Source organism: Aethalodelphis obliquidens, unplaced genomic scaffold, assembly GCF_003676395.1.
Source record: "Aethalodelphis obliquidens isolate GAN/ISIS:26980383/991018 unplaced genomic scaffold, ASM367639v1 scaffold20, whole genome shotgun sequence".
Classification (NCBI taxonomy): Eukaryota; Metazoa; Chordata; class Mammalia; order Artiodactyla; family Delphinidae; genus Aethalodelphis; species Aethalodelphis obliquidens.
In genome coordinates, this window is record NW_020837964.1 from 17994746 (window position 1) to 18019118 (window position 24373).

General features: G+C 43.5%; 1 protein-coding gene across 6 annotated transcripts; it reads right to left on the minus strand.

The window, feature by feature from the left end:
- Window positions 1–259: 259 nt before the first annotated feature.
- ZFP90 (ZFP90 zinc finger protein) lies at window positions 260–22565 on the minus strand. 6 transcript variants are annotated; one of them, XM_027119483.1, is made up of 6 exons: window positions 22011–22326; window positions 9823–9949; window positions 9388–9483; window positions 7144–7322; window positions 1626–1693; window positions 260–553 (listed from the first exon to the last, which is right to left on the minus strand). In XM_027119483.1, the coding sequence occupies exons 1-4, from the start codon at window positions 22041–22043 to the stop codon at window positions 7291–7293; spliced, it is 288 nt and encodes a 95-aa protein (XP_026975284.1). In that variant the 5' UTR covers window positions 22044–22326; the 3' UTR covers window positions 260–553; window positions 1626–1693; window positions 7144–7290. The 6 variants fall into 6 exon arrangements, with proteins under 6 accessions (XP_026975284.1, XP_026975285.1, XP_026975281.1 ...); XM_027119484.1 differs by lacking the exon at window positions 7144–7322; XM_027119480.1 differs by lacking the exons at window positions 260–553; window positions 1626–1693; window positions 7144–7322 and adding exons at window positions 3748–5929; window positions 22392–22565 and having other exon boundaries at window positions 22011–22077.
- Between the last annotated feature and the right edge of the window lie 1808 nt (window positions 22566–24373).

The window sequence follows — 24373 nt, forward strand, 5'->3', positions numbered from 1 at the left end:
GATGTGGACTCTGCCTTCCTGGCACTCACAATCTACTGTAGGGTGGGGAGAAAACAAATAATCAGAAATACAAATTGTGGTAAGGTGAAGGACATTAACAATAATCCATGAAAATTTAAAAGGAGACCAATTTAGCCAGGCAGTCATTAAAACCTTCCCTGATGTGACATTTGCATTTTTAACAGGTAGGAATTAACTATTTCAGTATTTATAAAAGCCCACTGCAGCTATAAAGAACCAAGCATCACCAGCATCAATATGCCTAATAACTGCAGAATTGTTTTATTATCCATGCTGGCACAGAGAAGTGCTAGATGCTCTGGCAGACACAGTGCCTACCTTGGGGCCCTTCCCCACATACACCCAGGCACCAGGAGTAGGACACTGGTTTTCTCTTGTTTCCCTTTTGCAATTTGGAAGCTATTACTCCTGCACTATTGTAACTAGTTTATTCTTGCATGAATCTCACACCTGGTTATACTTACCTATACATGCTGACCCAGTAATCCCATTTTGGATATTTATCTCATTCTGGATATTTTAAGAAAAAATTCTATAGAAAAAAAAAGTGGGGGTGCTTAAAAAGGTGAAAGTATTCAATGTCATTATAAAACCAATGCCCCAAACTATCCAAATATTATTGCAACAGTAGGGAGTTTGTTAATGGGATCATGAGACTGTGTAGCAACATGAAAAATATTTGTAAGAAAGTTTTTTATTTAAGGATGAGACAAGATTTAGGCAAATGCAAATAACTTATATATTAAAGTGTGAGGGTGTGGGTGAATCTGGGGGACTTAATTTACTGAAACAGTCAAGAAAAACATTCCAAGGCCCTTCATCATTTTGCTTCCACTTGGTCTCCCGTCTAACCTATCACCATATCCCTTCATCCATTCACCCCCAAACGACACTGTGTTACATGCATCTCTTTGAACATAGCATGGCTCTGGAGACATGAAATTTAGAGGTTAAGAGCTCTGCCTTTGCAGCCAGGCAGTTCTGGGTTCCAAGTCTGAATCTGCCATGGGCAGTACTTTACTTCTCTGGGTTTTTCTCCCCATTATAAAACAAAGATATAATACATGCATTAAGTTTCTTTAATGCAAGCAACAGAAATATAAGAAAGGGGGACTCATTCAACTGATAGTGGGGAGCCCACTGAATCCCAGAAGAGCTTCAGAAATTGAGCCCAGTCCAAGGACCTCAGGAATGAGAAATGAGAACACCATCATGGCGGCTGCATCCTCTCCTGCTACAACAGACCTCCCCGCTCTGGTAAGGAATCAGGCTCCAGGCAACTTTAGGCCTTCACCTTACCAGCCTAGCAACCTCAAATTAAAGTATCCTTGCTAAGTCTATTTTGAAAAAATTCTGTCAAAGGACTCTGATTGGCTCAATTGTTCCTGGAACTATCATTGAGCCCCAGGATGTCCTGACTCGTGTTCCTGTGGTCAGTACAGCAGGGATTGTTACAAGAGGAAGAGTGGGGAAAAAGTTGGGCAAAGACAAGACACCACAAGACCTATTAGGGAACCTGTAAGGATTAAATGAAATGATGGCTATATAGTACTTAGCACAATGTCTTTCAAGTAGTAAGCAATCAATAAATGCTATTAACTCACCTGGCTGTGATGAGTTTAGCAGTTAATCCCTCTTCCTTGATGCACCACTCTTTAATCTTAGCCAAGTTCTGAAAATGGAAAAAGACAAACTGACTCCCATTCAACTAAGAAGGCTATTTATTGAAATAATACAACAATGTTACAAGGATGTATTTCATATGGCCTAGAAGCTGGGTGTTCATTAAGTGCATGGTGCATGGTTGCTGGGACTAGAGAATCCTCTGCTCAATCAGCCATACATACATCCTGGGCGCCCTCCCTGCCAATGATGATATGCTGAGATTCAGAGACTGGTTGGATCTAGGCCAGGCTGCACACACAAACCAGTGGTCTCCTTTAGGTCTTCTGGAACTAAGTCTTTATAAACTTCCACAACAGCTGCGTAGCACTCAACTGGTTACAATTCATGCCATTCTTGCAAACAGTCCACTATGGGGATCCCCAAACAATCAACAGAAAAATGAGTTCCTGATAGGCATCCTAGCCAATCAGTAGAGGAGGTTCCGAGTAGAATTGCCCATTGTCAAACTATGTATCAGACAACACAGGCACGGTCTTGGCATTGTGGCGTATGCTAAGCGTGGAACATCATAAACAAGGTATTTTTGAATGGTTAAAGTCTCGGAAGGGCAGATCTGCTATAGAGCATCCCATCTTGCTCCACATACTACAAACTCACTGGGCTGGACTTCCCACATTTCAGGCCCCAGGCACATTTTTCCAGCAGAGAATTACAAAGGATGTTTGGGAGCTGCCTCATGTTGTCCAGAATGAGACAAAAATGATGGATCCTCCCACCTGGCATGCAAAGAAGCCAGTAGGAAAGGTTCACCATCAACACCACCCCATATCACTCCTCCCCAGGATTCATCATTAGGGCAGGAACATTTGCTTATCTTGGGGGGAACAGAGGCTCTTTCATGAAAAGGGTCAATTTCTACAGTTGCTTCCAAATTTCTCTGCACTACTGGTGCCAATGAACGAACAAAGATTCTGGAAATTCCTTTAGAATAAGCCATGGGAGGCTTTAGGGGATATTAAGGATTAGAGTGGGCTATTGAAGCTTACCTCACGCTTTACTGATGGAAAGTCACCACAGAGCCATAAAAGTTAATTTTTTAATGGTGAAAATTTCCTTGGCACACAAAATGACCCACTACATGATGATTGCCTAAACTGATTTAAAGGCAAATTTTATGGCAATGGATAATTGGATTTATACTTCTCTACAGTAAAATTAATTTGAGGAATTTTTTTTTTTTTTGCGGTACACGGGCCTCTCACTGCTGTGGCCTCTCCCGTTGCAGAGCACAGGCTCCGGACGCACAGGCTCAGCAGCCATGGCTCACGTGCCCAGCCGCTCCGCGGCATGTGGGATCTTCCTGGACCGGGGCACAGAACCCGTGTCTCCTGCATCGGCAGGCGGACTCTCAACCACTGCGCCACCAGGGAAGCCCAATTTGGGGAACTTTTTTTCTCTTAGTTTTGTGTTGTTTTCCCATTGATCAAATCAATACAGGAAGCTTGGGGCAGTGCTTTTTCATGGGAGGATCACGAAAAGCACAGTAGGAAGACTTATTAATTCTATGAAACTGACATACCTTAGCTGAAGTATGATATTGGGAAAAGAAAAAAAGTCATTAGTAGTTCAACTGTTTACAATTTCTGTTAACATTTTGGTTTGTAAGCTTCCAACAAGCTGCTTTAAATAAGTGTGTGACAAATTTGCATATGTCTTGCTGCCTCTTATGCTTTTATGAATTCCCAAAGTATTCAACTCCTGAGCGTTCATTAAATATTTGTGCATCTGATTTATTTTAAAACTTATTTTAAAGCCCTGAATTCCAAAATATCTTTTCAGTGGCAAGACTATGAGGCCAAAGATCCAGGAGACCTGCATTTTCCACCCAGCTTTGCAGCTATAAACTGTTATCATGCTGTGCAACCACTTCACATCTTTGGCTTTCAGTTTCTTCATCTGTACAATGAAGCGGTTGGACCAGCTGATCTCATTCTTTGAATGGTGAATTCCTGGAGGTGAAACTGGTTTCCATGGTAAATTTAACGTAAGAGCTGCAGTTGAATGCAGCTGTCAAGCAATTTAAAAATGAGTTTTGGTAACTACCATGAGAGTTTTATTTATTTTTTAAAAAAGCTGTAAACAGTGAGAGTTACAAGTTAAATTGTTGAAAGTTGGTGATCTCCTGCAAACATATATTCAAAAAATTTACAAAGTCCAATATATAGGCATACCATTTCTAACAGGCTATATGTTTGTAGTTGTTTTTACACACGTCTGTAATCAGATCTGAGAATGTGGCTTTTATTTATTCTTTTCCTTTTTTTTTTTTTTCTCTTATTTGGCTGCACCACATGGCATGCAGGATCTTCACCGACTAGGGATCGAACCTGTGCCCCTGCAGTTGGAAGCGTGGAGTCTTATAACCACTGGACCACCAGGGAAGTCCCAGAGAATGTGGCTTTTATTAAAAAAAACACTGTCTACTAGCACAGAGCTTTCTCCACACACAATGTGCACACATACACACACACAATTCATTACATTCTCAAGCTTTCTCTCCAGTAAGAATCCTCTGATACTGAATAAGAACAATATTTTAGCTAAAGCTTTTGGCACATTCCCTAATGTCAAGGTTCCTAGAGTTTATTTCGTGTATGAATTCTCTGATGTTTAGTAAGAGCTGAGCTTCGACTGAAGTTTTTCCCACATTCCTTACAAGCGTAGGGTTTTTCTCCAGTATGGATTCTCTGATGATCATGCAGATTAGTTTTCTTTCGGAAAGCTCGCCCACATTCATTACATTCATAGGGTTTTTCTCCGGTATGAGTTCTCTCATGCTGAATGAGAGATGAACTCTGACTGAAGGCTTTACCACAGTCGATACATTCATAGGGTTTCTCTCCAGTGTGGGTTCTCTCATGTTGAGTCAGTGATGAGCGTCGACTGAAGGCTTCTCCACATTCATTACATTCATAGGGTTTTTCTCCAGTATGAATTCTGTGATGCTCTATGAAACTCGTACTCCTTTTGAAAGCTTTCCCACATACATTACATTGATAGGGTTTCTCGCCAGGGTGAGAAATAGATTGTTGACTAAAGGCCTGCTCACAATCATAGGGGTTTTCTCTAGTGTGGATCCTCTGATGGTCAGAGAAGTCTGTAATGTGACTGAAGTCTTCCCCACAGTCATTGCAATGATAGGATTTCACTTCAGTGAGAGTGTTTTCATCTTGAGTAAGAGATGAGCTCTTGAAATCTATGCTGTAGTTACTGCTTTGGTACGGTTTGCCTCTCTTATGAATCCTCATATGTTTATAAAGGGAAGGGCTCTGACCAAAAGCCCTCCCACATATGCTACATTCAAAAGGTTTCTCTCCTGTGTGAGTCCTCTCATGCTGGACAAGGGAAGAACACCGACTAAAGGCTTTCCCACATTCCTTACATTGGAAGGGTTTCTCTCCACTATGTGTGACCTCGTGCTGAGTGAGGGATGTGCCATGCCTAAATGACCTACCACACAAATTACATCGATATGGTTTCTCTCCAGTGTGAATTCTCTGGTGTTGAACAAGGGAGGAGCTGCGCTGGAAGGCTTTCCCACAGAGACTACACTGATAGGGTTTCTCTCCAGTATGAGCATTCTCATGCTGACCAAGGGATGAGCTATGCCTGAAGGCCTTCCCACACACATTACATTCAAAGGGTTTCTCCCCAGTGTGAATTCTCTGATGCTCAGTAAGTTGTGTCTTCCAGAGGAAGGTTTTCCCACAGTCAGTACATTCATGGTGTTTCTTTCCAGGATAAATTCCCTGATCTGTACCGTTGGGGAAAGTTCCATCTCCTTTATGAGTTTTCTCATGTTTAGTCAGTGATGACCTATGAATAAAGGCTTTTCTACATTTATTACATTTATAAGGTTTCTTTTTTGCAAGGATATTATTCTGACTGAGTAAGTCTGAATTATGTCCCAAATTGCTCCCAAGTGTATCACATTCATTAGACCTTGGAGGAATGTTCAGTTGTGTAACCAGGTCTGTGTTCAATCTAGAATTTTCAACAAATTTATTTTGCTCACAAGCTTCCTCTGGTGTGATTATTTTCTTCTGGGTGGATGCATCTGGCCCCAAATGTCTCTTCCAGTTTTCCTTGTGCCTCTCTAACTGGCCATTAACATCCCAAGTGTCTTCTAACGTGGTACATGAGGGATCATCTGTGCTAAGGGATACTTCAGATATGCTCTGCTGCAGATTTGAAGATTTGGCTTCAGGCCTGGTCCTCCAGTCTGAAAGAAATCCAAAGTGCAAAAGTCCCCTATTCACTCCTGTTAAAACAAACTGCTACAGGAATGAGGAAGTGAAAGAGATATGTTATACATCACTCTGTTTTGAAATTAGTCCTGTAGCTTCAGGAGAAGACCCAAAATGGAGAAAGGAACAGTGGAGAGAGGTGACAATGCAGACTGCAGATCCAGAGAGAAGAATAAGTCCAGAATGAGGAAGCCCATGTAGGAGGGCTTGTTAGGGAGTAGGGAACAGGTGAGCAAGAGAGAGTTAGGCACAGATACAAATGGAATAGGATCATGGTCTGTCTTGCAGAGTCCTATCTGCTATCCATGCCTCCCGTCCATTTTACAAACTGCCACGGAATCTATCTTCCTAATACATTCATTTCATAATTTCTTTAAAGTCACCTCTGAGGCTTCAGATCTTCAAACCCTGCAGAGAAAATCTGCAGCCAGTGATCTAACTGAAATGATTCTTTGACATAACCCGAGATCAAGGGCTATACTTCCCAGAGAGAAAAAAAAGTACTATTTCAGGAGGCAAATCATCCTTGCCCTTACACACGGAGCTGTGATTTTAGTCTATTTGAGTTCTGATTCTACATTAATCACCTCTCTTAACCAAAAACAATTTATTTTAATCTGCCTAAAAAACCGATCTCTAAACCTCTGTTTAACCTCAGAATACTAATAGCAGAAAATTAATTAATGTCTAGGTTCTAAGAAAGGTAACCTTTTAAAAACTAAGGGGAGGGAGGTTTCTGGAATGATGGAGATGTTCCATATCAACAGAAGTTTTGGTTGGATGGGAGAATGCACTTGTCAAAATCAAATGGATGGTACATATATAAGAGGTATATATTTCACTGTATATAATATTTTCTAAAAAAAAAGAACTATGAACAAATATTGAACTCTAGCCAATGATATACATGCTGAAGCATGTAGGGGTGAAATGTACTCATGTCTGCAACTCACTAGGAAATGCATCAAAGGTAAGACAGATTAATAGATAGACAGACAAAGAGATATGACGAAGTGATAAAGCAAATATAACAACATGTTAACAACTATAGCACCATGGTGGTAGGTATATGGTGTTCACTGTATAATTTTTTCAACTTCTCAAATATTTGAAAATTTGCATAATAAAATATTAGGAGGGGAAAAAAAAACCCAGTAACTAAGGAGCCCTAAACTCCCAAATTCCTTACCCTGGAACAAGACTCAATTCTAAATTTCTGAGGACAGAGAATGCTTTGTACTCCTTTTAGAATCCTTCTCAGTGGGACATTCAAGAAATGTTTGTTGGAATGAATGAATGAGAAAGTTCTCTCCCAGCAAGATTCCATAACAATCAATCAAGTAATTTTCTGACTGCTTTCTACATGCTCTGCAATACAAATAGAAAATATTTAGAAATATAATAAATAGACTCTCCAGGAGCTTAAAATCTAAGAATAAAAACAAGACTCAATCTTTTGATGACTTAATAAAAAACCCATCAGATAGCACGTATTAAATCTGAATTTGTGTGGTAGAGATGATATAAATGGTATTTGTGATCAAGGAAGAAACAAATAAATATATTAGCATATATTAAGTTTTATGGATTAGACAGACCTTGAACTTAAAGAATAGATGGTTTTGGATAGGCACGAAGTATTATCTAATGAGGGAAACTATATGCTACTTACAGAGAACATCAAGAAAAAGTTTAAACTAGGTGGAGCTTTTTTTAGCAGGAATAGAAAGATAATACTGGAAGGGATGATGGGGACCTTTAAATCAAGGGAGTTTCTGCTTCCTATAATGAGGTACAGGGAGTAATAGCAAAGTTCTTTCAGAGGTGGCTGGTTTAGGAAGATAAAGCATTAAAATCCAATATGGTCCATGAAGTGATGAATAGATAAACAAAATGTGATATATCCATACAATAAAATATTACTCAGCAATACAAAGGAATGAAGTTCTAATACATGCTACAACATGAATGAACCTTGAAACATTATGCTAAGTGAAAGAAGCCAGTCACAAAGGGCTACATATTATGATTCCATATATAGAAAATATCCAGAATAGGCAAATCCATAGAGATAAAAAGTAGATTAATGGTTGCCAGGAGCTGGGAGGTATGGGGAATGGAAAGTGACTGCTAGTGGGTATAAGATTTCTTATTGGGGTGTTGAACATGTACTGCTTAGATAGTGGTGATGGCTGCACAACTCTGTACATATCCAAAACAACCACTGAAATGTACACTTTAAAAGGGTGAATTTTATGGTATGTGAATTATATCTCAATAAAAGTATGATTTTAAAAATCCAGTATGGATTACAAAAAGATAAAATTCAGTGAGCAATTTCAACTGGGAATTATAATAATCTAAGTCTGGGGTTTGGTTTAGGATGTCACCAGTCCAAGTTAAAAGGGAGGAAAACCTAAGATACTTCTCAAAGGAGGAAAATAACTTGGGTTGAAAGAAAAAGACTAGACTGACTATGGTGTCTGGCCTGAGGGACTGGAATCCTGGTAATTTCTAATGGGCAAGGGGAGAAATGGATAATGGGCAATGTAGCAAAATGTGCTGACTGGAGATGCAAGATGATTAATCTAGATCTTACACCTCTAATAAGAACGTTGTGGGACTTACAAGTGGAGGGGTCCTGTGAGAAGAAAATAAAAGTGACCAGGGTACAAGTAAGGATGATTCTGAGTCTACAGCACACAATAAAGAGCTGCAACTACCAGAAGGCAGGCACCCTTTTATAGGGAGGTAATATAGAAAGAAAGGAGAGGAAGCCGGAAGGCAGGCTCCTTAAGGTAGATTCACTAAGAGGGAAAAGCAAGAAAAGCCACAGACCCAAAGCCAAGAAGCATTGAATGAGGGGAAACCAGGAGAGGATGATACTCCAGGAACTGTGGAGGGAGGAAATGGACAGGAGTGCAGGACGGAAGGAGGATGGTGTTGCTCGCCAGAAAGGTGGTACAGGAGTGCAGTCAGGGAAAGAAGTCTGGAGGGAGGGAGAATCAAGGTTATGGGTATTTCCTGCAAGTCTGGGGCATTCGACAGTGAAAGCAGCAAGAAAAAACAAGGAGGAGATATGGAAGTTCAATTAATGTCTGAATGAGTAAGAAAAGAGATCTCTAAATAATGAAGGGGTACTGAGGACACCAAAGGAGAAAATAATCCAGAAGTAGGGATATAGGATAGGGACAGATGGTATTCTGAGTGTAGGACAAAGGGCTACTTTCAGAATGGAAAAAGAGGTACCTTTTCTTCCAAGACCTACCAGCAGCAAGACACCCTAATGGAGAAGGGAGACATACAGGTAGGTGTCATCCAGATGGTCCAACCTCTTCTACAGGTCTAGGCGCTCCCAAGGCAGCAATCTGAAGGTGCTTCCCTCTCCCTCAGCTGTGCCATTGTCCTACATGCTTGATTCTCCCTCATTTACCTGGACAGAAAGGTCTTTGGATTTCTCCCTCTGCTATCCATGGCTCTTCTCCTTGCTCCAATTTGAAGATCACCTCTGGCTTGGAAACTTGATATCCTGCTCATGGGTAAATACACAAGATTTGGTTGTTTGTGCAAGTAGACAAAGAACCCTCTACAAGTCAGTATTAGGCCTTGATCCTCAGGAACTCTGAAGGGAAAAAATGGTGCAACTTGAGGAGTCATGCAATCAAATGGCCTATTTCCAGTTCTGCAAAAGAAAGACCTTTTACCTAAAGAGCAGGCTCAGAAACCCATAAAGCTGGGTCCCAGCAAGATGAACAAGCTCTAACCCTGTACACTCTGCTCACAGTCACCCAAACTATGAGTCCCACAACCTTAGCAACTGAGAAAGGAAAGACCCACCAATACATAGACAATGAGATGTGGTCCTTACCAAGAGAAACCAAGTGGCTATAGTTCTCCAGCATCACATCCCTGTACAAGCGCCTCTGAGCGGGATCCATGTGGTGCCATTCTTCCTGGGTGAAGTTCACAGCCACATCTTTAAATGTCACCGATTCCTGTAGGAACACATTCCTGCTCAAGTAGGGATCAACCCCACAAATGTTCCCATGGCAAAACTGGGAACCTACTGTAGGGTCTATCACAAATGGTGATCACACGTGTGATATCCTGAGGGGGCAATGTTGGGTTAAATATACTAGTTGTTACACAATTTTATAGAGAATCTAATATGGCAGGCAGGAAAGTCATGAGGGGCAATGTGTCCCGCAATCCTGTAAGCCTAGTTTTCTTCTTGTTCCCTTCAAAGCCAAGCCTTTCCTATACAATCACCAATTCCTCACTGCCCATTACAAAACCCAAATACAGCAGGGAATAAAAAGTGACAGCCCTCCTTCACCCCCATCACCAATCCCACACAAACTCCCTACAAATAACCATTGTTAACAGTTTGGTGTATACACTTAACAGTCCCTTTCCATGTTTCACACACACACAGTCTTGTTTTGTGAAATATCATATAAATTGTTCTACGTTCTGCTTTTCACATTTAGCTATGTATCTTGGAAGTCTTTCCTTAGTGCTATGTATAATTTCACCTTATTTCTTTGAATTGCTTCATAGCACCGCAGAGTACAGCTGTACCATAAGACACCCATTGCCTAAAACCCATAGCACCCCACTGTACTAGTAACAAGATTCAAACTCCCCCATCACTCACTGGGCTCTGGCCATGCTGACCTTGCCCTGAATATATCAAGCCTGTTCCCACCCTGGGCCTTGGGATCGCGACATGGTTGACAATCAGTCAACCTAAACCACGTTTAGGTCTCAGGTCCAGGATCGCCGCCTCAGAAAAGGTGTCTTAGCACCTCCTTCTAATTTACTATGCATCATATTACCATGCTTAATTTTTCTCCTAAAACAGGTATTGCTCACTGTCCAAATTCCTGCCACCTTAACTCAGGAACCAAATAGATTCAGCTGAAAAAGGACACTTGTACTTCTAATCGTTATGAGATTTGTTAGCTTTTCTGTCTCCCCAGTTGCAAGTCCCGTGAGAATAAGGACTTTACCTATCTTATTCACAGCTATATGCCCCCCAGTGCCTAGACCGATGCCCAGCACATAGTGGATGCTTAGAAAAACTTGGTGAATGAATAAATGGACCAGTTCTTTTTTTTTTTTTTTTTTTTTGCGGTACGTGGGCCTCTCACTGTTGTGGCCTCTCCCGTTGCGGAGCACAGGCTCCGGACGCGCAGGCTCAGCGGCCATGGCTCACAGGCCTAGCCGCTCCGCGGCATGTGGGATCTTCCTGGACCAGGGCACGAACCCGTGTCCCCTGCGTTGGCAGGCGGACTCTCAACCACTGCACCACCAGGGAAGCCCGACCAGTTCTTATTATTAGATATTTGGATTAGTTCCAATATTTTGCTATTACAAACATCACTGCAATACACACTCTTTGTGCAAATATATTAGAATTCCTGTAGGCTAGCTAGCTAGAATTGGAATTTCTAGGTCAAAGATTTTTTCATGCTTTACTCCACTCCAATCACTTCTTCCTCAACACCCACTGAAATTGGCTAAGGACTCTCGTGCCTCTGAATAGTCAGTTCTGATGCTCACAGGTTGATTTCTGTCTTGCCTCACCAGGCCTTGTTAAGCCATGGGACACCTGTCACTATGCCCAACTTGAAATATCTCCTTTGGTCCTGGTTAGATTTCTACCTCAAGAAGTACATAATAAAGTATGTAAAGACAATCAGCATGAAAAGACACTGAAAGCAGAGCCATGAGTTCACTGGAGCAGTGAGGGAAAGTTACGTGAAGGTTTCTACCTCATTCCATGCCCTCCTCCCATGTGCTTAGCTATAGCTGAATTGGACTTCTGTTTCCTAGAAGATATAATTCTCTCTCCACCCTCCCATCCGTCTTTCCCTTGCTAATTCCATACTTCGGGTGTAGGTTAGCAGATCTTCAGTGAGGTTTTCTGATCCCCCAATGGAGGGTCAATCCCCATATCATGTGCTTTAAGCCACTTTGCACATCCACAATTGAAATAGACCTAATAATCTACTTAATGCTTGTTTTCCTAGTTAGATGGTGAGCATCGTGAGAGCAGGGACTCTACTTTTCCTTTTTTTTAAACTCTAGAATACCAATGTCTAGCAAGTACCTGACCCAACACTAAATATCTGTTTCCTGACTGAGTTGAGCCTTAAGGAGATAGCTGAGATCTGAATTTTAGAGAAAAGGAGAGTGGCCCCATCTCCTACTGGGTGAGGTGCATGATTGCATCCGTACACAACAGTGCCTCCTCCATATCACATTTCTGCTCAACACTGCGGCTGTGTCCCCACAAGAACAGAGAAGGGTTGAAACGTGGCAGATTTTTCTGACAGAGGTCAGGGATCTGACTGTGCCAGGTAAGATGATACTAGATGCTAAAAAAAAAGACACTAGATATTTACTAGGCGCCTGGCTTTACCATATGCACCATGGCAGAATAAAAATGCAAAAGAAAAACACTGCAGTCCTTGAATAGGTTTCAGTTTATTTTAAAATGTGTTGTTTATTAGAGCACGATATGAGACAATACATAGTAAAGTGGGTGCTACCAGTGTTCTGGGCAGGGAAAACTGGGTACAGGAGAGAAGCTTCAAGGTGGGCTATGCACTGGGCCTTAAGAGGTAAGTACCATTAGGATGGGAGAAAAAAGAGTGGGAATCCAGCCCAGGGACTGAGAAGTTAGAGAAGGGAGGCTGGATTTGGGATGCACATGGCTAACAGAGAAAAGGTTTGGACCAAAGCAGACATTTTAAGTTAGGCTGTGAGAAGTAACACCTTTCCACTCCTACTCTGTCCTCTAAACTTACAGCCCCTTTGGTTTAGGAACACAGAGTTGGCAGCCAATCTGGATTCCTTTGCTTCACTGGTTCCCTGTATTTAACACATGGCCTCCTGACTTTATTCTGCTTCCCCAAATAGGTTGAACTAATGTTAAAGAATGTGCTAACCAGAACAAATGTCTAGTCCAGGCCACTCATTTCTTGCCCTGGCAGGACAAGTAACTTCTGTTCTACTACTCACGGTTCCACCAACTCTTTCCTGTGTACTATCAGAGTCACTTCTCTAAAACAAATTTGATCATGCATACAAACCTTTAATTTCTTCCCACTTTTCCCTATTCTTACTGCCCTCACCCTAGTCCATGCCACCATCACCTCTTACCTGGACCACTGCTACTATCTCCTACCTTGTCTCTCCTTTTCCACTCATGCCCCACCCCTCCCAAGTCTGTCTTCCATATAACTACTAGACTCATCTTGTTAAAACCTTTCAGAGCAAGTCATTCCTTTGCTTAAAAGCCTCCAATGGCATCCCCCCCCCCCAAAAAAAGCCTCCAATGGCATCCCAATTCATCCCAAGTAAAAGCCAAGGTCTTGATAGTAGCTACACAGCCCTTCACAATCTGGCCCCCCACTATCTCCCTGACTTCATCTTGAACCTCATCCCCAACCTACTGCTCTCTTACCTTTACTCACCCTGCCCTCCTTACAACTCCTGGAACGTACCACACATGCTTCTGCCTTGAGATCTTCACTCTGCCTGTTCCTTGACTTGGAAGCCTCTTCCTGCAGATAGGCATGTGGCTCCCCACTCACTTCCTTCCGCTTTTTGTTCAAACGTCACCTCACCAGAGCCAACATCCTCGACCACGCTATATAAAACAGCGCCCCCCCCCGCAACCTTGCACTGTCACTCTCTGTTCTTTTCCTTTTTCATAGTCCTTACACCTGACGTGTCATATTTTATTTGTTTACAGTCTGCATCCTACAGCAGAATGTAAATTCCAGGAGAGTAGGAATATTACCTATTTTCTTTATGGCTGAATCTCCATTGGCTACAAGAGGCTGGGCACATAGTGGGGGCTCCATAAATATTTAATAAATTTTCCTTGAGATTAAAAACTAGACTCCTTAGTGTGAGCTTCTGAGCTCTTCCAACCTAGTCCTCACCTTATTTCTGCAGCCTCAGCTCTAGCTTCTCTTCCCCTTGTACACCATGATTCAGTGTGCAGAACACTTACACCTCCTTGAAAAAAAAGATCTCTTTCTCTTCTGCAAGTGCTGCTTCAAAATGTTCGGCCTTCCCTCCTCTGCCTGCTAACACTCTCCCACCAAGACTCAGTCAAGTTCTCTCCTCAGGGGCTCCATTTCTACCTCCAGGTCTAGGCTAACCCCCACCCCCCAGCTCCCCTCCCTAGGCCTCTCTTCAGCACAGCTCATAAGACACTACCTTATGGCAACTGTTACCTATTGTTCACTGTGCTTCTAGAGGGTCAAGACCTTGTCTCAGGCGCCTTCGAATCTCCACTGGCCAGAACCATTTTGGTACATAATGGACAGTCAGTGGTCTGCAAGATTAAATAGGTAAAATGTACTCTGAGATCCTTGGTGTGAGTTAGCCACTCTGAATCAAATCAACTTTAGGGCATCCAATGCAGGTCACACCTCAGACTGTAATAAAATGATCCAGTGATGTCTTGTAAACACTGCTTACCCTTCTTCCAGATTTAACTGGACCTCATAATCAACACCTTTTAAAAACTAACAAGAAGTATTAAATGTTCCCCTTCCTCATGCTGACATAAAGAGGACCTTGGCCAAATGATGGAGCCCAAAGCAAAGAACTGGAAACAGCACATACTAAGTTAAGAAGTTAAGTGTGTAATATCCTTGGGCAAATCACAGACCTCCTGGAGATCCAATTTTCTCATCTATAACGTGGATTCCCTGAACTGAAGAAATAAGAGTTTTAAGAGCAGAAGGGTGAAAGAGTACATCCAGAAAGGACATGTCCAACTATAAAAAGACACGCTCCTGCAACTCTAGCATATACCATCCCTGCAGGAGAAATCCCCTAAAACTATAACTCAGGAAACTTTGTAGTTTTGCAACTTTGCAAAGCTCAAAACCAGAGCCTGGAAGCTAATGAGTAAAAATAATCTAGTTATTTAAATCACATATTTTTAAATACTGTATTTATACTACATGTAACATTTTTATTTATTAATTTAACTATTGTATATAATATTTAATTTTTATGTTATATACAATTATAGTAATATAAAAACTACCCCCCTCTAAGACCAAGTTATTTTAACCAGTTAGAATACACTAAATTTACTGGGATACAGTGTGGCATTTTCACTCAAGTACTCGGTGCTCTATGATACTGGACAATAACAGTTTGGTAAGCTGAGAGTTAACAGCATCCCTAACAAGTGCGTACAGAGAGAAGTAACATGATTACTGTTAACCTTCACACACATACACAGATGCCCTACTGACGCTAATGGCATCACCATCTACAGTATCCCAACTGGAAACCTGGACCTTACCCTTGACTCTTCATTTTTCCTTTATGCCGTAGAATCACCAACAGCCTCAAAAATGTCTCCTACATTCAGTCCCTTCCCTTCACCTTTCAAACCCAGCTTAAATCCTCCCTTGCCAACAATGCCATTGGGCCAGGCAATGGCCTAATGGTCTAGATCTATGTTGTCTAATATGGTAGCCACTTGCCACATGTGAATACTGAGCACTAGTAATGTGGCTAGTCCAAATTAGGACGTGCAGTTCAGTATAAAACACTGGATTTCAAAGACTTAGTACCAAAAAAAAAATAAAACATCTCATTAATAATTTTAAAATATTTATTCATGTAGAAATGATAAGATTTTGGCTATATGAGGTTAAATAGTATGCATTACTAAAATTAACTTCCCCTGTTTCTTTCTACATTGTGGCTACTAGAAAATTTAAAATTATCCATGTAGCTTATGCTTGTTTTGGACGACACTGTTCTAGGTTGTTCCAGATCTCCACCTCAGGCCATTCTCTCTAGGTGACAGAATCATCTTTCTCTTAAATTCTGCCTGCTGCCACACACCCCATGCTTCTGACAAGTGGACTCTTTGCCCTGATTACATCATTCTCTTCCATGTTTCCTTGCTTTTGTACATCCTATTCTGACCATCATGTACTTTCTTCCCTCAGCTCTACAGGATAAATTCCAAGTCATCCTTCTAGAACCAGTTCAATGGTCCCTTCCCTTCTGAAGCTTTTCCAGATCCCTGCCACCTTTAGTATTTGGTCCACATCTCAATTTCAGAACTATAGCTATATTTTCATGTTTTTCTCCCTCAACAATTTCTCAAACTCCTTTTCATTTCAGTATTTCCAAAACTAAGCATGTTGGAATTTTCCACAATCACAGGGGCAATTTGGAAAAACTGGCCATGCATGAAGGGCCCTACCAGGCAACATTTAAAAGCTCCTTACATGATTCGTTATAAAAAAGCAACAACTAACATTTATTGAGCATTCACCGCAGGGCACGCACCCCCTCGCTAAATTTTCTCACTGAAGCCTTACTGCCACCCCACAGGAAGCAGGTACCTTCTCCTGACTGGTTCTGAAGCGTGACCCTGGTTAAGAATACCACCCGGCACAGAGCAGGCATTCTAAAAATGTCTGCTGAGTGAATGAATAGAGTCTGGGTAATTCTTACCAAAGGAAAATGAGGAGTCATTTTGAGGATTAAAAAAAAATTACAGATTAGTGAATTCTATTCTTGGATTATAAATAGTAGGGGCAAATGGCAAAACGATGGCATTAACAGCCAAATCTAAAAGCTGGCTCCTCTTAAATACTGGCTGAACAAAAAAACCTCTGACAAATATACTAAAAGAAGAAATAAAAAAATAAGTCAATTTAAAAATAAGGGGAGGGACTTCCCTGGTGGCACAGTGGTTAAGAATCCACCTGCCAATGCAGGGGACACGGGTTCGATCCCTGGTCCGGGAAGATCCCACGTGCCGCAGAGCAACTAAGTCCGTGTGCCACAACTACTGAAGCCTGTGCACCTAGAGCCTGCGCTCTGCAACAAGAAAAGCCACCACAGTGAGAAGCCCGCACAACGCAACGAAGAGTAACCCCCGCTCACCACAACTAGAGAAAGCCCGCACACAGCGACGAAGACCCAACACAGCCAAAAATAAATAAATAAATAATAAATTAAAAAGTAATGATAAAATTAAAATTAAATTAAAATTAAAATAAGGGGATAAACCAGTAAAATACCCAGCAGTGTGTTAAGAAATGTGAAAGATCTTAGTGAAGTGGATAATTTTTAAATCCTAAATCACCAATGTTGACACAAAAAAGGAGAGAAAATAATTGAGGAAGAAACAGAGAAAACTGTTCCCAAGTCATCCTCTTTATAAAAATCCTGGATCGAAATGTTTTATAGGCAAATTCTTTCAAAAGACAGAAAAAGATGAAAAGCAATCTGAATGTTTCTACAAATTAAGGATAAGCATGCCATCAAAACCTGCCAAAGATCTCTCTCGTAAAAAAAAATTTTTTTTAATTATCTATTGTAACCAATGGGATTTTATCCCAGTATTATTTGTAATAGCAGAAACTTCAGAAGCAACCTAAATGTCCTCTGAGAAATGGTTAAATAAATTTTAGTATATCATACAAAGCAGTATAATACAACCATAAAAGTGATTTAAAAGAACAAAAGAAAAATCCTCATAAAAATGAGATGAAATTTAAAATGTTGTAATTGAGGGGACTTCCCTGGTGGTCCAGAGGTTAAGAGTTTGCCTTCCAATGCAGGGGACCCAGGTTCGATCCCTGGTTGGGGAACTAAGATCCCACATGCCATGGGGCAAATAAGCCCGCGTGCCTCAACTACTGAGCCCATGTGCCACAACTACTGAAGCCCGCACTCTACAGCCCATGAGTCACAACTGCTGAGCCCACATGCCACAACTTCTGAAGCCCATGTGCCTGGAGCCCATGCTCTACAACAGGAGAAGCCACTGCAAGGAGAAGGCCACACACTGCAACAAAGGGTGGCTCCCGCTTGCTGCAACTAGAGAAGGCCCGCGCACAGTGAAAGTCACACTGTTTCACTCTATTGCTTTATCAGAAAATTAGCATCACTGCAACTGGAAAAATTACATTTTTGCTATGTGACGAGCAGAAAATGCAGAAAGTATAAAATCACTGCCTGGGGTTAAGTGGTTATTAATGTTCGCTCATGTGACACCCACTTACTGTGTGTGTACTTTGGAGCAAAGGATGAAAGGAGTCAGGTGGCCCTTCTCTAGAAAAGCAGAAAGCCCAGTACGAGACAGATGGGTAAGCACACCACTCCATACGCATGAGACACTACTATGACAAGTGTACATAGGTGCTACAGGAATGCACAAGAGAGGCACTTGACCTTACCCAAGGGAAGGAGGGTCTGAGCTGAAGCTTAAAGACCAACACCAGTCAGCTCAGGAAGAGGTTAAGAAAGTGGACCTCCGTATGGAGGGAGCTTGAATATCCCTGGCCACAAACATCCTGACCTGGTTCAGCAAGTGGCTTGGTTTCCCTGGAGCATCTCATCTGAGTTTGTGACCTGAGCCAGCTTTTGCTGGGTCTGTTCAATTCTGATGACCGAACCACAGAGCTCTCTTGGGATCTGAAGTCAATAGAGACCAGGGCCTGGTCCCTCTGCATTTCCTCCCCTTCAAGATAGAACACAAAGAAACCTGGTCTCCATAAGCAGCTTTTTCTTATAAAACTTTCCCCATTTCTTACGTTTCTGGTGGCTTCAACTTTTAAGAATGCTTAAAAAAAAAAAAAAAAAAGAATGGTAAACACCTTTTCAAAATCCTAACTAAGGGCTTCCCTGGTGGCGCAGTGGTTGAGGGTCTGCCTGCTAATGCAGGGGACACAGGTTCGAGCCCTGGTCTGGGAGGATCCCACATGCCGCGGAGCAACTGGGCCCGTGAGCCACAGCTACTGAGCCTGTGCGTCTGGAGCCTGTGCTCCACAACAGGAGAGGTCATAATGGTGAGAGGCCCGCGCACTGCGATGAGGAGTGGCCCCTGCTTGCTACAGCTGGAGAAAGCCCTCGCACAGAAATGAAGACCCAACACAGCAAAAATAAATATAAATAAATTAATAAACTCCTACCCCCAACATCTTCTTAAAAAAAAAATCCTAACTAAAAACATAGTACACATATAACAAAAAAAAGAATGCATAGTTGTTTACACAGCTATAGTTACTAACAATCCATAGAACCCAAGGATTTTGGGGGTATTCCGCCCGGCCCATCTCTGCTCCCATTCCCCTCCCACTGTGAGACCACTTTAGGTATTCGTTAGCTAAGCCCTGGGAGAAGGTCTCAACCACAGGAGTCCCAACTTTCAAACTCTTGCTCCTGCACATCATTCACAGCCATCTGTAAAACTAAGAAACTGTACAGTTCCCTGCTCAAAATCATTGGCTCAAGCTACAATAGCCTCCTTGCAGCTCCTTGAATACACCAGACACACATCCCACTGTTCCCTCTACCCAGAACACTCTCCCCCAGACCTGAATGTTGTTAACTCCCACACTTCTTTCAAGTCTGCTCAGATGGTATCATCTCAATAAGGATAAGGCTTACCCTGACCACCCTATTTAAATTGCACTCCTTGGACTTCCCTCGTGGCCCAGTGGTTAAGAATACGCCTGCCAATGCAGGGGACATGGGTTCGATCCCTGGTCCAGGAAGATCCCACATGCTGTGGAGCAACAAAGCCCGTGCACCACAACTACTGAGCCCGTGTGCTGCAACTACTGAAGCCCACGTACCCTAGAGCCCAGGCGCCGCAACTACGAAAGCCCGCATGCCTAGAGCCCATGCTCCACAACAAGAGAAGCCACTGCAATGAGAAGCCCGTGCACCGCAATGAAGAGTAACCCCCGCTTGCCACAACTACAGAAAGCCTGCATGCAGCCACGAAGACCCAACGCAGCAGACATAAATGATGAATAAATAAATAGCACTCCTACCACAAGCGCCCAGTTCCCTACTCAATCCCCCTTATCCTTCTCTACCTTTTATCTTTTTTTTTTTTTTTTTTTTGCGTTACACGGGCCTCTCACGTCGCGGAGCACAGGCTCGAGACGCGCAGACTCACCAGCCATGGCCCACAGGCCTAGCCGCTCCGCGGCATGTGGGATCTTCCCGGATCGGGGCACGAACCCGTGTCCCCTGCATCAGCAGGTGGACTCTCAACCACTGCGCCACCAGGGAAGTCCTACCTTTTATCTTTTTTCTAGGGTACTGATGCCTTCTAGGATATCATACAATTTCCTTACTTACTTGCCTCTTCCTTCTAAGATGTAAGCTCCAAGAGAGCAAAGACCATTATAAATTTTGTCCACTAATGTATACCAACCACCTAGAAAAGTGTCTTAACACTTCATAGGGGTTCAATGACTATCTGCTGAATGAATGTATGAATGAATGAATGGATTACCAAGGCCAAAGAGAAAAAAGTCCAAACGCCCTTGTATTCTCATCTACGCAGTGCCTGCAGCCCACACCCACTGTCACACAGGACAATGGTTTCGGATATAGGCCCCTCATCTTCTTGCCTCCCAACCCCTGACCCACAGTCAATCAGCTCTACCCCCACACCCTTCATTTTCACCGGCTCAGACCCTGCCCCTATTCAAAGGTGAAATCTCCACTGACTCTTCCCACAGGCAGAATTTCCTCTCCCTTCTGCACTCACAGCAGTCCCTGGATCTCTGCAGCAACACTTGACACCACCTTTCTGGTGCTATACTTCTGCATGAGGTTGTCCTCCCCCACTAAATTAACTTCCTGGATAAGTAGTCACATGACTCAACTGCTCATCTTTTGCATTCCTCTGAGGGCCAGGCTCAGCGAAGGGGAACCACTGACAAAGGGAAATTTCTGCCTGAAAAGCCCCATTTGTAGGGCCAGTGTTCTGTTCTGTCCTGTCCTCCATCCCCAGTCATCATCTGCAGCCTAAGTCAGGTAACCCAAGTGAACACCGTCAGCCATTCCATGAGAATATAACTGAGTGCTTTTGGGAACACAGCTTTAAAAGTGAAGTTTAAAGAGGTCCCTAAAGTTCACTGTTCAGAACACAGATTCATTTTCACATCAAAAGGCAACTCCCACCCCCACGCTGCGGAAATGATCAACACCCCTATGAGGTGTTAAGTGAGTTAAGTCATCTGAATTCTCAAAACCTACTGAGGAAACACTTTATACGGAAAGGTGCTGATGACAGTGATTTGCTCTGGCTCTCCTCAAACAAAACAACTGTTTTGTTCTAGTACTGTTACTTGTCTTACTCCTTAAAGCTCACCCCTGTAAAACAAAAACATATAACAAGAAGTAAAAAAATATAAAGGCATTATATGCTGTGTTTAATTTACTGTGAACTGCTTTTAAAGAACATTGGTATTTTTACCTGATTTGTCTCACACCCTAGCAACTAGAATCTGTGATTTTTCCTTAATTGTAAAGAGTGTGGATTAAAATACCATCTGAACTTCGTTATATTTTCACTGATAAGAGTCTGTAAATCAATGGGTAAGCTCAGAGTTGTAATGCTTCTAGAAAATGCCTCCTGTCTCACAAGAATAAATGGGTTCACAAATCAGCGTTATGTTAATTAAGCTGAAGGCCGGACATCTGGGGACGTGCATTATTATACCTCTGTTAAAGCAGAAAAAAACATGTAAAGCTACGGGACACGTCCTCCCTTGTTGTTTTCCTCCTTGCCCGGGAAGAGCCCATCTCCAGGCTCTTCCTAGGCAAGTCCAGACCAGGCTTTTTTGGTCCCTTAAGGTCTCTCTATGGCCCCTGGGTCAGAAGCTAGGGCTCCTCTCTCCTTCACTCACAGTCACTTTCCCCTCTACAGTTTTCTATTCTGTCACCCGACCCTCTAGATTCCTAACGGACAGAGTTCAAGGAATTGGCTTGGCCCTCAGGATTCTCAACACTGACACTTCCTAATACATCCACTCTTAACTCCTCCCACAAGACCACCCCGCCCTGGTCCCCCTCCTCCCCACCGGCCCTCCTTTGGGGAAGCCCTTTCCCCCCAGCTCTGGACACCTTGGTTTTGCAAGGCTAGGAGGCTCCGAGGGGGCAAGCAAGCCAGAAAGGAAGGTCGCTCAAGCAGTGAACAATGACTACTCCAAATACGCCCCGGGGTAGGAACGGGCTGCTCACCTGCGGCCTGGCCGTCGGAGGCCTTGGGGCCATTCCTGCGTCGCCGGGCCCGGCTCCTAGACAGGGTCTGGGGAGAGAGGAGAGGGCCCACTCAGCCAGCTGTAACTGCCAACCAGCCCGCGCCCCGCCAGGCCCGGCCCGCCTCCGCCCCGCAGCCACTTCTCCAGGGTAGAGAGGTGGGGCGGTGCGCGGGCCCTGGCTGAGCCTGCCTCCCCCAAACTAAACGCTCGCCGCCTCCTAGACACCCTCCTCCGGCCACGCCCAGTCCCACCCGCAGGATGGTGGGCGCGGCCGAACGCACACGCGCAAAGCCCGTGGGAGGTGCCGCCCCAACCCGCGCACTCGGAATCACCGCCTCCTGGGGACTACGGATTTCGAGACCTCAGGCCCACCCAGGGCTCGGGCCGGCTCCTCCAGTCCCCGGTGCCGGTTCAGTCCTCTGCAACTCTGAAGTCCGAGGGGCGGCCTTCGCCGCACCTGGGCCGGACAATGGCTGCAGCGGCGGGGCAAAGCCGGAAGTGCGCCTGCGCATGCGGAGCCTTTCTCCCGTAACCGCCGGGCCGCGGCGGGCGCGCGAGTACACTTCCCAGCGGCCACCGCGCATGGGTCCCACGGAGACTGCCTGGTAGGACGCTTCGCTTTCCGAGGCGCCCCAGTGGGGACCGCTATCCGGGCCCAACGGGTCGGAGGGTGGGGCTTGAGTACTCCTGCGTCCGCTTATTCCAGTAACAGTCACTGAGCGTCTTCTCTGTGCCAGGGGCGTGTTGCTAGGGGCGGGATACTGCGGTAGATCGGGCAGGAAAGATCCTGCTTTCTGGGAGCGAGTATGCACTCCTGTAGACGAGGCTGACAAAAAAAACCGTAAACATATCAACAAGATAATTTCACGTACTGACTTCAGCTGTAGGAATAAGACAGTGAAGGGAGTGGGGCAACGTTGCCTCTTCTATGCCGTCTTCATCCGTGGGTCACTACCAAAGGTTTGGACACTGACTCCCCAGACCATATAGAATATTACGGCCAAGATACTTGATGAAATAGTTGATACTACAGAAAGAAAAAAACAAAAAACCTTCAGATGAATCCGTAGCCTCCCGAACAGTATTCAAAAGCAAACTGTGCCACTGCCATGTTATTTCATTACTTGGTATCCTATTGCTCAGGATTTTGTACTTGGGGAAATAAATAAATGATGGAAAATTTCAACTCAAAGAATTAGATTTATATAATTATGGGGGGGTTTTTTTGTTGTTTTTTTTGTTTTGTTTTGTTTTTGCGGTACGCGGGCCTCTCACGGTCGTGGTCTCTCCCGTTACAGAGCACAGGCTCTGGACACGCAGGCTCAGCGGCCATGGCTCACGGGCCCAGCCGGTCCGTGGCATGTGGGATCTTCCCGGATCGGGGCACGAACCTGCGTCCCCTGCATTGGCAGGCGAACTCTCAACCACTGCGCCAACAGGAAAGCTCTATAACTATGTTTCATATATCTCAAATAGTCTAAAAACTTCCTAGACTTACACTTGATTTTTTAACATTAGAGTATCACATATTCACATGGTAGAATATGATTGCAAGTAAATGTTCTTTTTGTTACATGCTTTATCAAAAGGATGGACATTAAAAAAAAATAATGCTTTCCACCACTGCCGCCTGAATATGATGCTGTGGAACAAACAGAAGGCATCATTCAGAAATATGAATGAGCGGTCTAAGGAGGCCTCTCTGAAGCAGGAACTCAGTAGACTGAGACCTAATGAGGCAACTGCTGGAACATGAGGGAGAAAAGAATTCCAGGCTGAAGGAACTGAGGGTGCCAAAGCCCCGCGGTGGAAACAAACGATGTGTTTTAGAAACTGATGCCTAATGTAGCTGTAGCAGAGTGAGGGGGAGGGAGAGTAAGTGACATAGAGGTAGGACAGGTAGGCTGGGGTTTGATGGAGCAAAGGTTTTTAGAGGCTGTGATAAGGAGTGTGGATTTTACTTTGAATGTGATGGGAACCACTGGGTTAGCAGGAGCAATTGGTCATTTACTACTATGAGGGAATAAGAGAAAATTTCCCTGTTGTCCCAGAATTGGAAACCAGGACTCAGAGCTGAGATTAAATTCTTCTGCGTTCAAAAGAGAGACAAAATGGCGTTTTTCACAGAACTAGAAAAAATAATTCTAAAATTTGTATGGAAATACAAAAGACCCCAAATAGCCAAAACAATCTTGAGAAAGAAGAGCAGAGCTGGAGGTATCACACTCCCCCTGATTTCAAGCTACAGTCATCAAAACAGTATTAGCACAAAAACAGACACATACATCAATGGAACAGAATAGAGAGCCCAGAAATGAACCCTCACTTATATGGGCAATTAAT